At 40.0% G+C, this 20,940-nt stretch overlaps 1 protein-coding gene and 1 long non-coding RNA gene across 4 annotated transcripts in view; one reads left to right on the forward strand and one right to left on the reverse strand.

Moving 5' to 3' along the window:
- Nucleotides 1–19,378, forward strand: part of LOC106083275 (serine-rich adhesin for platelets) — a 111,353-nt gene extending 91,975 nt beyond the window's left edge. For all 3 annotated transcript variants that reach the window (XM_059362774.1, XM_013246190.2, XM_059362773.1), the window contains one exon: nt 18,727–19,378. In XM_059362774.1, coding sequence (XP_059218757.1) covers nt 18,727–18,899 — 173 coding nt within the window. In that variant the 3' untranslated portion in view covers nt 18,900–19,378. The remainder of the gene's footprint in view (nt 1–18,726) is intronic.
- The window catches only part of LOC106083277 (uncharacterized), a 211,440-nt gene that overhangs the window by 25,484 nt on the left and 165,016 nt on the right, over nt 1–20,940 (reverse strand). The window lies entirely within an intron of this gene.

The following is a 20,940-nucleotide window of genomic DNA, read 5'->3' on the forward strand; positions in this document are numbered from 1 at the left end:
AGCACGCTAACTTTCGAAGGAGCATAGCTAGCCGTTTGAAATTTTGCACAAATATACTTTTTATTAGAGTAAAAATACTTTTTATTAGTGTAGGTCGATTGGGATTGTAAATGGGCCATATCGGTCTATGTGTTGATATCGCTGCCATATAAACCGATCTTGGGTCTTGACTTCTTGAGCCTCTAGAAGGCGCAATTCTTATCAGATTTGAATGAAATCTTGCGCAAGGTGTTTTGTTATGATATCCAACAGCTGTGCCAAGTGTGGTTTAAATCGGTCCATAACCTGATATAGCTGTCATATAAACCGATCTTGGGTCTTGACTTCTTAAGCCTCTAGAGTGCGCAATTCTTATCCGATTGGAATGAACTTTTGGACGACGTGTTTCGTGTTGATATCCAACAACTGTGCCAAGTATGGTCTAAATCGGTTTATAACCTGATATAGCTGTCATATAAACCGATCTTGGGTCCTGACTTCTTGAGCCTCTAGAGGGCGCAATTCTTATCCGATTTGAATGATATTTTGCACTACATGTTTTGTTATGATACCAAACAACTGTACCAAGTATGGTTCAAATCGGTTTATAACCAGATATAGGTGGGATCTCGACTTCTTGAACCTCTAGGGGTCACAATTATTATCCGTTTTGCCTGAAATTTTGTTCGACGGATCCCCTCATGACCATCAACATACGTGTTTATTATGGTCTGAATCGGTCTATAGCCTGATACAGCTCCCACATAAATCGGTCTCTCTATTTTACTTCTTGAGCCCCCAAAGGGCGTATTTCTATTCGAATTGACTGATATTTTACACATGTCTCCAACATACAATTTAATTGTGGTCCAAACCGGACCATATCTTGATATCGCTCCAATAGCAGATGAAAACTTTCCTTATATCCTCTTTTGCCTAAGAAGAGATGCCGGAAAAAGAACTCGACAAATGCGATCCATGGTGGAGGGTATATAAGATTCGGTCCGGCCGAACTTAGCACGCTTTTACTTGTTGAGTATTTATTTGGGTATTTATAAATTTTCAGACATATTGGTAATGAAATTATTTTTCAAAAAATTTTTGACGATTTCGTATTCTCTGCATATAAACCAGATCTTCTGATCTCATAAAATCGGAACTAAGTTATATATAGCCGATATATAGACTAATCTCCAGACTTAAACTCTTGAGGCAATAATTTGATAATTTTGCATTCAATTTCGATGAAATTTGGCACAGTGAGCTCTTGTAGGTTAGGTTAGGTTTAAGTAGCAGTCAGCCATCAGACTCACTTAGACGTTTTCGTCCATTGTGATACCACAAGAACAGAAGAAGGAATATGCCTTCTAGTTCCTACTGTTGAACCATCCAGATCGCTTTAAAAATCCCAATAACTTGCGAATGTTCACATCCTCTAAATCAGAAGATATTTATGCCAACTTTAGTAGACGATATGGGAGTGAGAGCAGAGACAACGGAGGACATGTTGAGGCTTTTGATGAAAACCCATTTTCCACAGGATACGAAGGGACTCACGGAGACACCGGAATCTTGGAATAATGACGTTGATCGAAGGTTTATAATAACGGAATTTCTGGTGAAGGGATCCTTGAGGAGCTTCAAACCATTTAAGTCACCCGGACCTGATGGAATATTTCCGGCGTTACTACAGAAAGAGGCAGACTATCTGGCGCCTCAGCTGGCCAAAATTTTCACAGCGTGCCTAGGACTTTCATATACTCCGAAAGCCTGGCAGGAGGCGAGGGATGTGTTTATACCTAAACTCGGCAAGCCAAGTTATGAGAAACAAAAGGCCTACAGACCCATAAGCATTACGTCCTTTCTACTCAAAACCATGGAACGTATTGTAGACACCATGATAAAAAGTATGACATCCAGCGAACTGCTCAAATACAAACAGCATGCCTATGTCAAGGGAAGGTCGGTGGAGACCGCCCTCGATGCCAAAACTTACACATTGGCGGTATAAGTTGACATTGAGGGGGCTTTTAACAATGTGCGGAGTGACACACTGATCCAATCCTTAGAACAGTACCGGGTGGACCCGGTCCTTAGAGACTGGATAAACCATATGCTAAAGAACAGGTGGACAAATTGTGCGTCCAATGGCATAAATATAAGGGAGAAAGTGTCACAGGGCGGAATTTTATCGCCACTCCTATGGGTGACCACCATAAACGACCAATTACGGATGCTGACTGAGGAGGGATTTGAACCCATCTGCTACGCAGACGATGTTATAATACTTCTAAGGGGTAAGGATCCGAACGAGCCATGGAGAAGGGCCGAAAGGGTCTTGCATATGCCATATGACTGGGCTAGACCCAGAGGTCTCAATGTTAACCCAGACAAGACTGAAATATGCCTGTTCACGAGGAAGACGAAGGTGGGCGAATTTAACGCACCACTTTTCCGCAATAAGACGATTTCTATATCTGAAAAGGTCAAATACTTAGGTGAGATCTTGGACAGGAAACTGATTTGGAAGTGTCACATTCAGGAGCGTACTGAGAAGGCTCACAGATGTTGGGCACAATGTAGACGGGCCGTAGACTCGAAACGGGGCCTGAATCCTAGGATAGTCCACTGGCTCAACAGGAGCGTGATTAGACCAATACTTACTTACGCTTCAGTAGTTTGGTGGACTGCTATGGAGAAAAAGTGCATCATAAGGACCATACAACAGGTTCAGAGAACATGTTGTCTTGGCATAGGTGGAGCGATGAGGACCACGCCCACTACGGCACTGGAGACTATTCTAGATATCCATCGACATACAGATTAAGTTTGAGGCAGCCACAGCGGCTATGAGACTTAAGGCGATGGGAGAATGGATTGAGGATGGGAGCAGCTCATATCATCGCGGTATAATCGAGGCGACGATGGGAAACCTGTAAGGAAGGGGAGAGGTTTCCGATCGGATACCTGAGATGTACCTTGAAGTCAAATGCGAGGCACTGCTGCCATCGGCACAGTTTTGTATTGACGGAACCCTAGTATTGCCATCTGGAAGATCATTTTACACGAATGGATCAAAGCTAGAGGACAGAGTGGGCCTGGGGGTTTACATTGAAAACCCAGGGACTGAGATCTGTTTTAGACTGCCTGACCATAATACGATCCTGCAGGCGGAGATCCGGTGCGATCACGGAATGCGTGAAGTGGTGTGGTGCTAACGCGAGGACGTCAAGTGTGAACATCTTTACCGACAGTAAAATTGCCATAAGGGCAATAACAACCAGGACGGTAAGGTCACGAACAGTCTTGCAGTGTAAGAAGGAGATTAAAGCCTTCTCTGAGGATGGTAAAATCCGCTTCGTTTGGTTGCCAGGCCATAACGGAGTAAGGGGAAATGAAAGGGCAGACGATTTGGCGATGAAGGTCAGGGGACTGTTGTCAATAAACTTGGTTAACCCGAAGCCTTTCGGGTCGATGCAGTCCAAGTTAGGGGAGTGGGCGACGAATGCCCATGCAACATTGTGGAACAGCGAAACGGTCGGTAAGACGGCGAAAATCCTATAGGGGGATCCAGATCGTAAGAAGATGAGGCTATTACTGAAAGAAAGCAAGAAAGAGGTCAGTATAGCTATTGGTATCACAACGGGACATATAGAACTACGGGCTCATTTATGTAAAATCGGTGCGGCAAGTGATATCATGTTTAGGGAATGCGGAGGAAGATGATGAGACATTGGTGCTTTTCCTTTGTCATTGTCCGGCTTTCGCGTCGGCACTTAGGTGCAGACACAATACCAGACATGAACCAACTTAGGGGAGTGGTATTGAAAACAGTTAAGGATAAAGTAGCACGGAATTCCTAACTTAAATTTTCTTTTTACAGATTTCTTTATAGTTCTTAGAGCGCACAACAAGCCAATTACTGGCTTAGGTGTATGTCCATAGTGGCATGGGGCGGATTAATATCTGCACCCTCTTTTCAACCTAACCTAAATCAAGTTTGCTTATCTTGGGCTCGAATCTTTAAAATTAGGGAAAACATTTTTCAGTGAAGACTAGTGGCCCCCACCCCCTCTTATGGTAGTGAGTATAAAAATGTACTCAGCTTGTCTGCCGTGAAGATATATATAAGATTCTGTCTAGCTGAACTATATGAGGTACGATTTGTATTCCATCAATTTTTGTCCCCACTATAGTTTTCCTCAAAATCGCCATATATTGTCATTCTCCAATACAAATTTTATACCCATCACCATAGGATGAGGGTATACTAATCTAGTCCTTCCGTTTGTAGAACCTCGAAATATTCATCTAAGACCCCATAAAGCCTACATATTCTTAATCGTCTCGTCATTCGGAATCGATCAAACCATGTCCTTCCGTCTGTCGAAACCACAATAGAGGTCGAACGCGTAAAGCTAGCCGCTTGAAATTTTGCATACATACTTAATATCGATGTAGATCGTTGGGGAATGCAAATTAGCCATATCGGTTCAGATTTAGATATAGCTCCCATATAATCCGATCTCCAGATTTGACTTTTTGAGCTCCCTGAAGCCACAATTTTCATCCCATTTATCTGAAGGTTTGCATGTAGCGTTCTGTTCTGACTTCCAATAAATGTGTCAACTACGGTCCACATCGGTCGGTAACCTGACGTAGCTGCCATATAAACCGATCTAACGATTTGACTTCTTGACCCCCTGGAAGCCGCAATTTTCATCCGATTTGTCTGACATTTTGCATGTAGGGTTCTGTTGTGACTTTCAACAACTGTGTTAAGTACGGTCCAAATTGGTCTATAAACTGATATAGCTCCTATTGGGTTGCCCAAAAAGTATAGTCGGCGTTGACAAATTTTTTCACAGCTTGTGACTCTGTAATTGCATTCTAAACTTCTGTCAGTTATCAGCTGTTACTTTGAGCTTGCTTTAGAAAAAAAGTTTAAAAAAGTATATTTGATTAAAGTTCATTCTAAGTTTTATTAAAAATGCATTTACTTTCTTTTAAAAAATCCGCAATTACTTTTTGGGCAACCCAATATATGAACCAATTGCAATTATAAGCCGCAATTTTGGGCCCATTTGCCTGAAATTTTGCAAAAAGTGTTTAATTATATCTTCCAATAACTGTGCCCAGTACGGCCAAAATCAGTCTTTAACCTGATATAGCTCCCACATTAACCGGTCTCTCGATCAACCTTGTTCGGTTTCTAGAAGCTTTAATTTTTGTTGGTTTGACAGAAGTTTGGTATGTAGAGAAAAAATTTTTTAGCAGAATCAATGGTGGTGGGTTTCCAAGATTCGGCCCAGCCGAACGAAAGCACGCTTTTACTTGTTCTTGACCAAGATTTCTTATTCCCACACCATTGTTTTCCATTTCCCTCCATAGTTTTTCTCAAAATACCGAAAATGCCTTTTACAATTACGATTTTTGTTGACTGAGATTTGTGCTCATTGTTGATTTTCACGAACAGTTAAGCTTCGCTGTCAAAAGAGTTTAAATATTATTTTCAGAGAGAAAAAAAAAACAGTTTTGTCAACCCCTTTAATTATATTGGAACAATCCCTCCATAATGTTGGCACCTTTCTCTATCGAAGTTTGTTCGATGACATAGTTCAGAAATTGGTCCCAGATGCACAAATAATCCATTGAACAAAAAATAAATAAAACGAAATTGAATTGAATTTTATTGAAGTCACGTAATCAATTGTACCATAAAGCAAATGCTTGTGCATCGGAAGCCTAACGCCTAAAAGGGGCCAAATGGATGGACGATGGACACTACACCAGCTTCACCACCTCCTCCTCTCAACAATAATAAAATAATTTAATCAAAGCAAAATAAATGACAACAGTAATTGGACCAGACCGCTGTCTATTTTATGGACATTTAATTCGTATGAATATAAAAAAAAAAACAAGTAAATAGTGTGGAAGGACGAATTTTTTGTACCCTTATCATTGAGCTTAAACTTGAATCGGACAGCACTCATTGACATGTTAGAAGTTTGCCGCTGTTCCTTAATCGAATGTTCATTGGCAAATTTGCATATAAACTTAAGATCCCATTCCCAGTTCTAAGGGAGGTGACTTAAAATGTGTTACGTAAACGACAATATTGACATAAAATCCGCATGCTTAATTTACAGGCAAAACTAACATCTTTCCACTCGATTCGTTCGCCAATTCATCGAAATCAGCTGATTTTGTAAAAGAAAAACTGAAGATTTTGAATAATTGGCGAATGAATAGAGTGACACAAAGATAGTTGTTGTTGTTGTTGTTGTTGTTGTTGTAGCAGTTTACTGTGTTCCATCTTTCGTCTGCTTGATTATGTTGAGTATCAAGACCCAGAAACTCTGCGACTAAGATGGGGTGCGTCCACAGGGATCTGGGTCTGAATCGAGTGGGTCTGGCCGGGCAGTTATACAGGTGACGTGTATCGTGCGGTCCCTGGTTACAATCGGGACATACATCATGCACGTCGGCATCAATCGTAGCTCTGTAGGAATTGAGGCGGCTTCATCTGCCGGAACGTATTTGAACCAGAACTACTCTGGTTTGCCGGGGGAGGTCGATTTCTTCAAGTGCAATGAGTGGCGGTCGTTCTCCAAGGACTACATTCACCCGGTTGCCAATTACAGCATCTACTACCGTGTCTGCATGGGTGTTGTCTAGACCTGCTTGATATGACGCTTGATCTAGAGGTTCTCTCTTGTGGCGCTGAATCCTTGCTCTGTAGGAATTGAGGCGGCTGCATCTGCTGGAACGTAATTAAGCCAGAACCACTCTGGTTTGCCGAGAGGGGTCGATTTCTTCAGGTGCAATGGGTGACGGTCGTTCTCAAAGGACTACATTCACCCGGTAGCCAATTACCGCATTTGCTACCGCATTTGCTACCGCATTTGCTACCGCATTTGCTACCGCATCTGCTACCGCATCTGCTACCGTGTCTGCATGAATGTTGTTTGGACCTGCTTGATATGCCTCTTGATCTACAGGTTCTCTCTTGTAGCGCTGAACCTCACGCTCTACATCACATAGATCCACCTTAAGGCTTCTGGGCGGTGGATATCTATCCACAAGATGATGATTTGGATGGTCTCTGCGATAACAGCCCAAAAGGTATTGCTTAGACAGCATGTAGTTATGTCTTCGCACTGGTAGGATCTTTGTCTCCGGATGGAGGTGGTCCACATGAGAATGGAGGAGACAGCCAGTTCGGACCGCGGCATTCTGACAGACCTGAATATTTTTCCACTGCGTGTCACATAGCTGATAAGACCACACTGGCGCTGTATAACTTACCACAGACCGGCCAATTGCTTTGTACGTGGTCAACAAGGTTTCTTTGTCTGCACCCCAAGTGCTGTCGGCAAGTGACGAGAGGACCTTGTTTCTACTTTTGACTTTATCGCAGATTGCTGTGGCATGTGGCATGGAGGCCGCCGTAGCGCAAAGGTAAGCATGTCCACTTATGACGCTAAAAGCCTGGGTTCGAATTCTGGCGTGACCATCAGAAAAAATTTTCAACGGTGGTTTTCCCCCCCTAATGCTGGCAACATTTGTGAGGTACTATTGAGTTGCCCAAAAAGTAATTGCGGATTTTTTAAAAGAAAGTAAATGCATTTTTAATAAAACTTAGAATGAACTTTAATCAAATATACTTTTTTTACACTTTTTTTCTAAAGCAAGCTAAAAGTAACAGCTGATAACTGACAGAAGAAAGAATGCAATTACAGAGTCACAAGCTGTGAAAAATTTGTCAACGCCGACTATATGAAAAATCCGCAATTACTTTTTGGACAACCAATATGTAAAACTTCTCTCTAAAGAGGTGTCGAACTGCGGCACGCCATTCATACTCGGCTATAAAAAGGAGGCCCCTAATCATTAAGCTTAAAACTTGAATCGGACTGCACTCATTGATATGTGAGGGGTTTGCCCCTGTTCCTTAGTGGAATGTTCATGAGAAAAATTTGCAATTTATTTTTGCTGTGGCATGTGAAGAGAATGTGTATGAGCTGTCAAATGTGACGCCAAGTATTTTGGGGACACTTGATGGTCGGAATCATTTCTCCATCGACCATCATAGTCAGCTCAGAATTCACCTCACGCGTATTTGTAGTGAACAATGTGGCTGAAGATTTGGTGGCGGATATCCTCAGATTTCTTGCAGCGAAATATGAGGCGAGTTCGTTGAGGTAGACGTTCAACCTATCGCAGATGTCATCAATGTGTGGGGGGCCTGATGCCATAATCGTACAATCGTCCGCATATGATACGATCTCTATGCTGTCTGGAGGGGGTGGAATGGAGGATAGGTAGAGTTTAAACAGTGCCGGAGATATCACACCACCTTGGGGAACTCCCTGTTTCACTCTGCGGTGCTTCGATGTCTTATCTCTAAAATCCACAAATGACTGGCTACCATACAGATAATTCGCGACCCATCGTTTTAGGCCTGGCTGGAGGGACGTGTTGGGGATGTCCTCAAATAGTTTGGCATGGCTGACCGTGTCGAATGGTTTCGATAGGTCCAGTGCCACGAGGACCTTCCCATCACAAGGCCTGGGCTGATTGAAGCCACGACAAATTAATGCGGTGATGGCATGCAAAGTTGTTGTTGTGCTGTGCAGTCTTCGAAATCCATGTTGATGTTCGGCGAATGGAAATTCTCCTACGAGGCTCGGGAGGAGTAATGCCTCAAGCGTCTTTGTCACTGGTGAGAGAAGGGAGATCGGTGACTCCCCCAAACTCGGGTCTTTTCAGGCTTCAGTAGCGGGATCACTCTGCCCAACTTTCAGAGATTGGTTACTATAAAAGTTTTCAAAGACAGCTTGAGTACAGTTGTAAGGTACTCCAGAGACAGAGTCTTCAGCATCAGTGTGAAGATTTCATTGGGGGCCAACGCCTTGATAACTCGCGACCCATCGTACCAGGCCTTGGTGGAGGGACGTGTTGGCGATGTCCTCAAATAATTTGGCATGGCTGACCGTGTCGAATGCCTTCGATAGGTTCAGTGCAACGAGGACCGTCCTATCACATGGCCTGGGCTGGTCGGCGATGATGGCCTGCAAAGCTGTTGTTTTGCTATGCAGTCTTCGAAATCCATGTTGATGTTCGGCGCATGGAAATTCTCCTACGAGGCTCGGGAGGATTAATGCTTCAAGAGTCTTTGCCACTGGTAAGAGAAGGGAGATCGGTTTGAGCGACTCCCCCAAACTCGGGTCTTTTCCAGGCTTCAGTAGCGGCATCACCCTGCCCATTTTCCAGACATCGGGAACTATAAGAGTGTTTAAAGACAGGTTGAGGACACTGGTAAGGTACTCAACTCCAGGTGAATCCAGATTCTTCAACATCAATGTAGACGTTCCGTCGGGGCCCAACGCCTTAGATGATTTGGCGCCACGGATGATATTCGTAACTTCGCCCACGGTAAATGGTGATGGCTGGACAGTCATCGGCTCGCAGACCACGAATACGGCGAATGGCTGTCCTCCTGGCCCAGTCTATCTCGGGATGCACAATAAATGGACGGCTGATAAACCTGGCGCATCTCTTCGGATCAGTCACGGTTATTTCGCCAAAAGTGACTGAGGTCCTGTTAACCCCCACAATGATAGTGGTTTTAGTCAGCTAATTCAAATTTGATAAAAATTTTCATATGTGGCCACTTATGTGGTGAAATCTTCCAGCTATGACATTTCGATGTTTCATAAACAAATTGACCAAGTTAGTATACCAACGAACGTATAGTGGAAAGCATCAAAGTTATTTGAAACTATTTGTCAAAACTAAAATTAAATGGAACTATTTGACAAAACTAAAATTAAATTAGATATCCTTGTGGTAGGAAAAAATAACTAAACACTATTGAATTTCATAAAAAAATCAAGTTATTGAAAACTTTATCATTGTTAATAAATAAACTGTATGTTTGTTCAAAAAATTCGTAAAACTCCATATTGGTTGGTAATGGAAAAACTTTTTGTTTCCATAAAATTGTCAATAGAATGTTTCAAGGTTGTAAAATCTCCTTTGTTGGTTATTATTAAATTTGGTTTCAAAATTGAAATAAAAAAAAAAAACCTGGTAAATTCTCTTTGGCCAAACTTTGGATTGGTGTTACTGGTAACCAGGAATTCTATGAAAATTTGTTAGCTAGCTTATATATTGGGTTGCCCAAAAAGTAATTGCGGATTTTTTAAAAGAAAGTAAATGCATTTTTAATAAAACTTAGAATGAACTTTAATCAAATATACTTTTTTTACACTTTTTTTCTAAAGTAAGCTAAAAGTAACAGCTGATAACTGACAGAAGAAAGAATGCAATTACAGAGTCACAAGCTGTGAAAAAATTTGTCAACGCCGACTATATGAAAAATCCGCAATTACTTTTTGGGCAACCCAATAGATTGTTTACAAATATTTTGAGAATTATTTTAAAGATGAGCTACTTTTTTATGGGTATTGAATTGTACCGTAATACGTGGTATAAGAAAAACAAGGAAAAGCATGCTAAGTTCGGCCGGGTGGAATCTCACATCCCTCCACCATGGATTACATTTGTCGAGTTCTTTGCGCTGTATCTCTTTTTAGGCAAACAAAGAATAATGGATAAGAACTGTTATGCTATTGGAGCTATATCAAGTTATAGTCCGATTCGTACCATAAATGAATGCTGAACATTGTAGAAGTCAAGTGTGTAATATTTCAGTTCATTCGGATAAGAATTGCGCCTTGTAGGGCTTAAGAAGCAAAATCGAGAGATAGGTTTATATGACAGCTGTATCAAGCTATTGATCGGTTCAGACCATATTAGACACGTATGTTGAAGGTCATGAGAGAAACCATTGTACAAATTGCGCTTTCTAGTGGCTCAAGAAGTCCAGATTCAAGACCGGTTTATATGGCAGCTATATCACGTTATGGACCGATTTAGACCATACTAAGCACAGTTGTTGGAAGTCATACCAAAACACGTCGTGCAAAATTTCAACTATTGGGTTGCCAAAAAGGTAATTGCGGATTTTTTAAAAGAAAGTAAATGCATTTTTAATAAAACTTATTGTAAAACGGATAGGAATTGCGCCCTCTAGACACTCAAGAAGTTAAGACCCCAGATAGGTTTATAAGACAGCTATACCCAGTTATGGACCTATATCAACCACACTCAGCACAGTTGTTGGTAGTCATAATAAAATATATCAGGCAAAATTTCAGCCAAATTGGATAACAATTGTGCCCTCTAGTGGCTCAAGAAGTCAAGATCCAAGATCGGTTAATATTGCAGCTATATCAAAACATGGACCGATATGGCCCATTTACAATCCCAACCGACCTACACTAATAAGAAGTATTTGTGCAAAATTTCTAGCGGCTGGCTTTTCTCCTTCTAAAGTTAGCGTGCTTTCAACACACGGACGGACGGACAGACTATCGGACATGGCTAGATCGACTTAAAATGTAATGACGATCAAGAATATATATACTTTATCGGGTCTTAGACGCATATTTCGAGGTGTTACAAACAGAATGACGAAATTAGTGTACCCCCATGCTACGGTGGAGGGTATAAAATGTCAGTTTGGTGCAGTTTATGGGCTGGTGGGATCATTGGACCGCACCTCCTTAAAGATGATGCAAATAGAAACGTAACTATAAATAGTGAGCGCTTAGTTAGATGATATTCAATTTTTTTGCCAAAGTGCAAGAGCATGACTTGCAGGAGCACGCATTATTGAGAGGCGAATTTGGTGAAGATTTTGTTTTACGTTCGGAATCGGTCAATTGGCCGCCAATATCGTGCAATTTAACGCTTTTAGACAATTTTTTGTGGAGCTATGTTAAAGCTCATGTCAATACAGGCAAAGGCCGCTTCAATTGACGCATTGAAGACAACATTGAAGCATTTATGCGTGAGATACCGTCCCAAATATTGGAAAGAGTATGCCAAAATTGGAATAAGCGGATGGACCATTTAAGGCACAGCCACGGCCAACATACGAATTTGCAACATTTGAACCGTACTATCGATTAAAACAAAAATTTCATGCATTTCTGAATTTTATGTGTTTTTTTTTTTTTTTTTTTTGTAAAAAACTTAAAAAATCTCCCTTCATATAGAGCACGGATGTCGAAGAGAATAAAAGTTTATTGTCGAATTTCAGCGAAATCGGATAATAATAGTGCATTTTATAGGTCCAAGAACTTAAATCGGGAGACTGGTCTATACGTCAACTATATCTGCAAATATAGACCGATCTGTTCATATCGAACACGAATGTCGAAGAACATAACACAGCCCATTGTGTCAAATTTCAGCGAAATCGAGTAGCAAACCTGCTTTTATGGTCCCAAGGACTTAAATTGGGACATCTGTATTATACGGCAGCTATATCAAAATATAGGCTGACCTGAACTCTATATAGTTCAGGTCAGCACGAATGTCGAAAGGCTTGAAAGGGCTCACTGTGTCAAATTTCAGCGAAATCGGACAAAAATTGCGAATGTTATATGTCCAAGACATTAAATCGGGAGATTAGTATATATGGCGGCTACACTCAACCAAATTTGTTATTCAAAACACCAAAAATATTTGCTAAAATTGCAGTTTTTGTTTGCTGAAAATGGGAAAGTTGAGCTAGCTCGCATATTTTGTATTGCTCTACTAATGTGCACATAACTGACATGGCCTTTTGTATCTAAATTTAAAGGAAAAAGGTTATACAAAGTAAACATTCAGTGGTGATTATAAACATCCACTGAGACACACATTTACATATGTGTTCTATTTTTTCTTTTAACAACCCTTCATAAATAAACAACAGTCATTTTCAGCAAACAACAGAATTTTCAGCAGTAAGCCTGTACTCTGAAATTACATTACTACTGCTGTAATAGCTGCTGCTACAATAGCAGCAAAATTAACTATCAATATTCAACAGATAGTGATTGCTAATTTCAGCAAACTTTTTCTACGAGTGTATATGCAAAATATGGCCCGATCTTGACCATACTCGGTACTGATGATGAGGGGCCCCAATCATTGTGTCAAATATCAGCGAAATTTAATAATAAATGTGGCTTTTATGGGCCTAATATCCTAAATCGGGAGATCGATATATATGCCAGCTACATACAAATCTAAACCGGTCTGGGCCGTATTGAACAAGGATGTCAAGGAACCTAACACATTTCGCTATTGCAAATTTCAGCAAAATCAGAAAATAAATGCACCTTGTATGGGCCCAAGACCTTAAATCGAGAGATAGGTCTTTATGGCAGCTATATTCAAATCTAAACCGATCTGGGTCAAATTAAATAAAGATATCGAGGGACCGAACATAACTAACTGTCCCAAATTTCAGCGAAATCGGGTAGCAAATGCGCCTTTTATATTAGGTTCGAGATCTTAAATCGAGAGATCGGTCTATATGGCACTATATTCAGATCTGAACAAGGATGTCGAGGGACTGAACATAACTAACAGTCCCAAATATCATCGAAATCGAATAATAAATGTGATTTTAATGGGCCTAAGCCTTTTAATTGGCAGATCGGCATATATGGGGGCTATATCTTCGAGCTTAACTTGCCTAAGGACAAGAAAAAGAATCTATTTTTATACCCTCCGCCATAGGATGGGGGTATCTAAGACCCTGGAAGCCTCAATTTTTGTCCGAATTAGCCAAACTTGTTCTTGCAGATATTGCTCTGCTATGACTTCCAAAAACTGAAGCCATAATAAAGCATTAAGTCCCTCCCTTATAAATGTTCCTCATTACACAATAATGCAGTACGTCTCTCAATTAAAAATGTTCTTTATTACTTAGCACTATGGTGTATGTCCATAGTGGCATGGTTTTCCCTTGAAATAAATTATTTTAGTTTTCACAAACGTTTTTAGTTTTCACAGGCGTTTAGTGTCATAGGCGGACATGCTAACCTCTGCGCTACGGTGGAGATACAGTTACACCTTGAGCTGCAGCAAGCAAGAGCCGTTGCCGTTGTCTAGTTGTTGAAGGTTGAATTGAAACACGTCATGCAAATTTTCAGCCAAGTCGGATGATAATTGCGCCCTCCATAGGCTCAAGAAGATAAGATTCGAGGTCGGTTTATATAGCAGCTATATCAGGTTATGGACCGATTTAAACCATATTTGGCGCAGTTATTGGAAATCATAACAAAACACCCGATGCTAAATTTTACATAAATCCGATAAGAATTGCGCCCTCTAGGGGCTCAATAAGTCAAGATCTCAGATCGGTTTATATGGCAGCTATATCAAAACGTAGACCAATATCGCCCATTTAAAATCCCAACCGACCTACACTAATAAGAAGTATTTGTGCAAAATTTGAAGCGGCTGGCTTTGCTCCTTTGAAAGTTAGTCTGGTCCTTAATGTAATTAAGTAGTTTTGAGTTTCCCCTTTTGACTATAACGTGAAACGGCCGATTCATTGACGTGTTTCCTTTCTTGCTGTTAGTTTGAGTTCCGTATTTAAGTTCTTGCTTCGATAATAGATCTGAAAGATCTACATATAGTGCCCAAATACCCGCCTCATTTTGATTAAATTTCACCCTTATGTAGCTATTATAGTGATTGCATACATTTAGCCCCAGTTTGCGTTGCCATTCGCCTAATTCCATAGGAATGGGGATTTCTCTTCAGTTATATAACATTGCGCAAATCCTTATTGGCAATCTATGCGCGTGTTTGCATTGCGAATTTCCATCAATAAATTGAAAGTTCATAAGCACAAATCCAAAACAACAATGCAAGGCAAAACAAACACACATACACACACATAAGTGGTCATCAGTGGCAATGGCAGTAGCAGCGAAGACAACAACATGCAATGGTGGCCGCAAACTGTATTAATTTAAATGTTATTATTTCATAATTGAATGCATATGTATTGGTGCTAGAACACACAGAACGATAGAAAAATTCAATCGGCAGAAAGGCTGCATTGTTTGCACAATGGATGAGAATAAAAATTGATTAATTTTATTTTTTTCTCATTGTGGTATTCAAAAATTGCATGTCGAGTATTTGGTTTACCACTCAAATGAAACCTGACACACATTCACACACACACACACACACAATGCAAATATACACACTTAATCCATTGAAATATGATACCTGCATTAGCCAATATGCACACATTGGTTTGAACGATTTGCAATTTTTGAATGCTTTTCATTACCATTGCACGACCATCGATCGCTAATGGATGGTCGAAAGGTTATTAGGGTTTCCAGGTAATGGGCCCTGTGGAATATGAACAACAAAAATTGGTAAAAAAATATAAAAATGAAATATTTTGAAGGGCCATATAAATATTTGTCGACATTTTTATTTATGGCATAATAAACGAATAAATCTTTATGCGTTCAGACTTTTTGCGTTATCCAATATTTGGGTTAATAGCAAAGCAAATAGAAGAGATTTTAGAAATATCATCAAAAAATGATTGAAAAAATTATTATATAGCATCAAAGTAAGAGGAGAATACATATATTGCATTGCTGCTTATGGAATCTATTATATAAAACCAAGTAAAAGTGTGTTGTGTTCGGCCGGGTTGAATCCTGGGAACCCACCACCATGGATTCTGCTTAAAATTTCTACAAATTGAATTTAGTTGAAGGGCATAATTTTATTCTACTTTGAAGGATCTAGGAACCGAAGAAGGATGATCGAGAGACCGGTTCACATGTGAGCTATATCAGGGTCCATAACCTGATTGGACCATATTTGGCGCAGTTGTTGGAAGTCGTAACAGAACAGCCAAATTGAACAAAACTTGCGGCTTGCAACAACTCAAGAAGTCAAATCTGGGGATCGGTTTATATGGAAGCTATATCATGTTATGGACCGATTCAAACCGTACCTGGCACAGTTGATGAAAGTCATAACGGAACGTCACATGCTAAATGTCAGCCAAATCGGACAAAAATTGCGCCTTGTAAGGGTTCAAGAAGTCAAATAGGGAGATCGATTTATATGGGAGCTATATCAGTATATGCATCGATCCGTACCGTTCTTCGCACAGTTGTTGAAAATCATAACAGAACACTACGTGCAAAATTGGGAGGTTGGTTTATATGGGATCTATATCAGGTTATAGGCCGATTTGGACCATACATGCTAATTTTCAGCCAAATCGGACAGTCCCAACGACCAACGTTATAACTAAGTATACTCGACCGCCATCATAATTTCGACGGACATGGCTCAATAGACTCAGAACGTCGGTTCTTAGATAAATATTTCGAGGTGTAACAAACGGAATGACTAGATTAGTCTACCCCAGCCTATGGAGGGGTATACTAACTATGCAGATAGAATTATCTTTAAACAAGTAAAAACGTGCTAAGTTCGGCCGGGTCGAATCTTGGGAACCCACCACCATGGATCGCATTTGACGAGATCTTTTCGTGACATCTCTTTTTAGGCAAACAAAGGATAAGAGAAAATAATTGCTTTGCAATTTGAATTGAATGTTGGAGACCATTGTTTAAATCATTGCATAAAATTTCAGCCAAATCATAGCGGCTCAAGAAGTAAAATAGGGAGATATTTTTATAGGGGAGATGTATCAGGCTATTGACCGATTCAGACCATATTTGACACGTATATTTAAGGTCATAGGAGAAGCGGTTAAACAAAATTTCAGCCAAATCGCATAATAATTACGCCCTCTAGAGGCTGAAGAATTTGAGATCCCAGATCGGTTTAAATGGTAGCTATACCAGGTTATGAACCGATTTGATACATATTTGCACAGTTGTTGGAGGTCAAAACAAAACAAAAATCATGTTAAATTTCCGCCAAATCGGCTAAGAATTGCGCCCTCTAGTGGCTCATGAAGTCAAGCTTCAAGGTCGGTTTATATGACAGCCATATCAGGTTGTGGACCGATTTCAACCACAGTGGTTAGAAGTGATAACGACACACTTCATGCAAAATTTAACCAAATCGAACAGGAATTGCGTCCTCTGGAGGCTCAAGGAGTCATGACCCCAGATCACTTTATATGACAAAATGCCTATTTTGAAGTACCCATTAAATAATTGTTATAATTACGTATGATCAAAGAGATATGTCTACCCGCTCTCAAACGGCACATTTCTTTATCCGCAACCATAGGATGGGGGTACACTAATCGAGTCATTCTGTTTGTAACACCTCAAAATATTGATCTGCGACCCCGTAAGGTATATATATTCTGGAGCGTCTCGCCGTTCTGAGTCGATCTAGCCACGTCCGTCCGTCAGTGTGTCGAAATCTCGATTGCGGTCGGACACGTAAAACTAACCGCTTGAAATTTTGCGCATATGCTTCTAATTGATGTAGCTCATTGGGGATTGCTAATGGGCCATATCGGTCCATATTTGGATACAGCCCCCATATAAACCGATCCCCCGATTTTATTTCTTGTGGCCCTAGAAACCTCAATTTTGATCCGATTTTGCTGAAATTTGGAACAAAGTCTTATGTTATGACTTTCAATATCCACGCCTAGTACGATCCAAATCAGTTCATAAACTGATATATTGGGTTGCCCTAAAGGAAATTGCGGATTTTTTAAAAGAAAGTAAATGCATTTTTAATAAAACTTAATAATTGCCATTTTGCCATCTTTCTGGCAAATTTAGTATTCCACGCTCATAGAACTTCTGGCCTTTACCTCCAAAAAACTGAACCAAGTGCGATTTTATAGCCTCATCATTGCCGAAAGTTTTACCATTTAAGGAGTTCTGCAAAGATCGAAATAAATGGTAGTCTGATGGTGCAAGGTCAGGGCTATATGGTGGATGCATCAAAAGTTCCCAGCCAAGCTCACTCAGTTTTTGGCGAGTGACCAAAGATGTGTGCGGTCTAGCGTTGTCCTGGTGGAATATGACACCTTTACGATTGACCAATTCTGGTCGCTTCTCCTTGATGGCTGTATTCAATTTGTCCAATTGTTGACAGTAAACATCCGAATTAATCGTTTGGTTCCTTGGAAGCAGATCAAAATATACCACACTCTTCCAATCCCACCAAACAGACAGCATAACCTTCTTTTGGTGGATATCAGCCTTTGAAGTGGTTTGAGCTGGTTCACCATGCTTGGACCGTTTTCGACTAATGTTGTTGAAAACAATCCATTTTTCATCTCCAGTTATGATTCGTTTTAAAAACGCATCGAATTCATTGCGTTTAAGGTGCATATCACAAGCGTTGATTCGGTTTGTTAAATGAATTTCTTTCAATACATGTGGTACCCAAATATCAAGCTTTTTCACCAGTCCAAGACTTTTTATGTGATAATGAACGGTTGATTTTGGTATATTTAACTTCTCTCCTATCTCACGCTCAGTTACATGACGATCCAATTTGATTAATGCTTTGATTTGGTCATCATCAACTTCATTTGGCCGACCTGAAAAATCCGCAATTACTTTTTGGGCAACCCAATACATGGTGGTGGTTATTCTAAGTTCGGCACGGCCGAACCTAATGCTTTTTTTACTAGTTCTCCTTCTTCTCTTTCACTTTTATCTTCTTTAAGGGCGAACAAAATGAACCTATGGTCTCCAAGTAAAGCGGCTAGTAACCGAGGTTGCTAGTCGCGTGCCCTCCAACCTACCCTAATCTAATAGATACCTTTATTTAATACTCTTAATAGCTAAATAAAATTTCATTTTAATCAATTCGCTTTTGGCGTCTTCCCTCTCATTACAGGTGAATACTCAGCATCAGCCATAACATCGGGTGGCTTGTCAAATACCAAAGCTCATCAACTTCGACACTTCATTATTCAACTGTTTGTGTTGATTGGCATGAAGTTTATTAAACCACGATGTCATTGGTTTTTTACAAAATGTCACATTATGCGAAGGTATAGTGGCGGTTAAGCCATAACCATACACCTTTAATTCTTGACTTTGTTATTAAATGTTTATGAGGTTGGTATGTTTTTGGTATGTTTTCTCTTTATGTTGAATCCCCTTTCGATTATCTGTAACTCTAAATTATTCAGTTAATTAATTGTGTCACAAAAGACTGCCATAATTTAAAGAAAGAAAGAATGAAAAAAAAAAAACATTATAATTATTACGTATGATTAATTAATTATGTATCATAACATACATAATGCGAGTAAATGCCAAAAATGACGGCGAGTGTAACAAATTATTTTTATTAATTTGTAATAAGTCCACATTTCCATTGTAATGTAAATACAACAACCACACCCATACTCATGCTGACATCCACACTCACCTCCACACTCATGCTCCCATTGGCCACAACTATACGTATACATACATATATTAAGTGATAGGTTTAATTAAGTATTGCCAATATGTTTATTATTCTGGAGTATAACCACAATAAAAAAAAATATATATACATTAAACATTAATTTTTAATAATAAAAAAACAATCTAGATGTAAAGATGATATTTTGGTAATTGGTTTTATTGTTTTCGAGATCGCATGATTGCAAGGTAAGTTGTTAACAAGCTTTAGGCCATGTCAAAACTGGGAGAGACATTATAAACTACGACAAACCAGGAATTTGGATACCAAATATGAAAACCTTCAGTGGGGTGGACGTGTGTTCAATTCATTCCGCAAGATGGTCTCCTTTACTGGCAGTTTTTGTGACAGTTCGTCCAGCCACTCAGGATTGCTACATATTGTAATTGCCTCTTAGTTGAGGGTGGTCTGCATCTATTCCCCAGTACGGTCGAGGATCTAAACCGCAGGAGTAGCCTTATAATGGACTATAAACAAGTAAAAGCATGCTAAGTTCGCCAGGGCCGAATCTTATATACCCTTCACCATGGATCGCATCTGTCGAGTTCTCTTCCCGGTGTCTCTTCTCAGGCAAACAAAGGAAAGGAAAGGATAAAAGAAAAGAATTGCTATGCTATTGGAGCTATATCAAGTTATTGTCTGATTCGAACCATAATGGAATGAATGTTGGAGAGCACAGTAGAAATCACTGTGAAAAATTTCAGCCAAATCGAATAAGGATTTCGTCCTTAAGGGAATCAAAAAGTAAAATAGGGAGATCGTTTTATAGGGGAGCTGTATTAGGTTATAGACCGATTCAGACCGTATTTGACACGTATGATGAAGGTCATGGGAGAAGCCGTTGTACAAAATTTAATCCAAATTTAGATAATAATTGCGACCTTTAGAGTCTGAAGAAGTCAAGATCCCAGATCGGTTTATATGGCAGCTATATCAGGTTATGGACCAATTTGAACCATACTTTGCACAGTTGTTGAAAGTCACAATGAAAAAACGTCCGGCAAAATTTTAGCGAAATCGGATTGGATTTGCGCCTATTAAAGGATCAAGAAATCAAGACCCCGATCGGTAAATATGACAGCTATATCATATGGCACAGTTGTTGGAAATCAGTTGTTGCCAATCATAACAAAACACCTCATGCAAAATTTCAGCCAAATCGGATATAAATTGCACCCTCTAGAGGCTCAAGAAGTCAAGATTCAAGATCGGTTTATATGACAGCTATATCAGGTTATGGACCGATTTGAACCATACTTGGCACATTTGGAAGTCATAACGAAACACGTAGTGCAAAATTTCATCCAAATCGGATAGGAATTGCGCCCTCTAGAGGCTCAAGAAGTCAAGACCCCGATCGGTTTATTTAACAGCCTGTTGTATATCAGGTTATGCATCGATTTCACCCGTACTTGGCAAATCGGATAGGAATTGCGTCCTCTATAGGTTATCTCAGGTTATGAACCGATTTCTACCAAAGTTGTTGAAAGTCATATTGAAACACGTCGTACGAAATTTCAGCCAAATCGGATAAAAATTGCGCCCTATAGAGGTTCAAGAAGTCAAGATACAAGATCGGTTTATATGGCAGCTATATCAAAACATGGACCGATATGGTCCCTTTACAATCCCAAC

This window comes from Stomoxys calcitrans, chromosome 2 (assembly GCF_963082655.1).
Source record: "Stomoxys calcitrans chromosome 2, idStoCalc2.1, whole genome shotgun sequence".
Classification (NCBI taxonomy): domain Eukaryota; kingdom Metazoa; phylum Arthropoda; class Insecta; order Diptera; family Muscidae; genus Stomoxys; species Stomoxys calcitrans.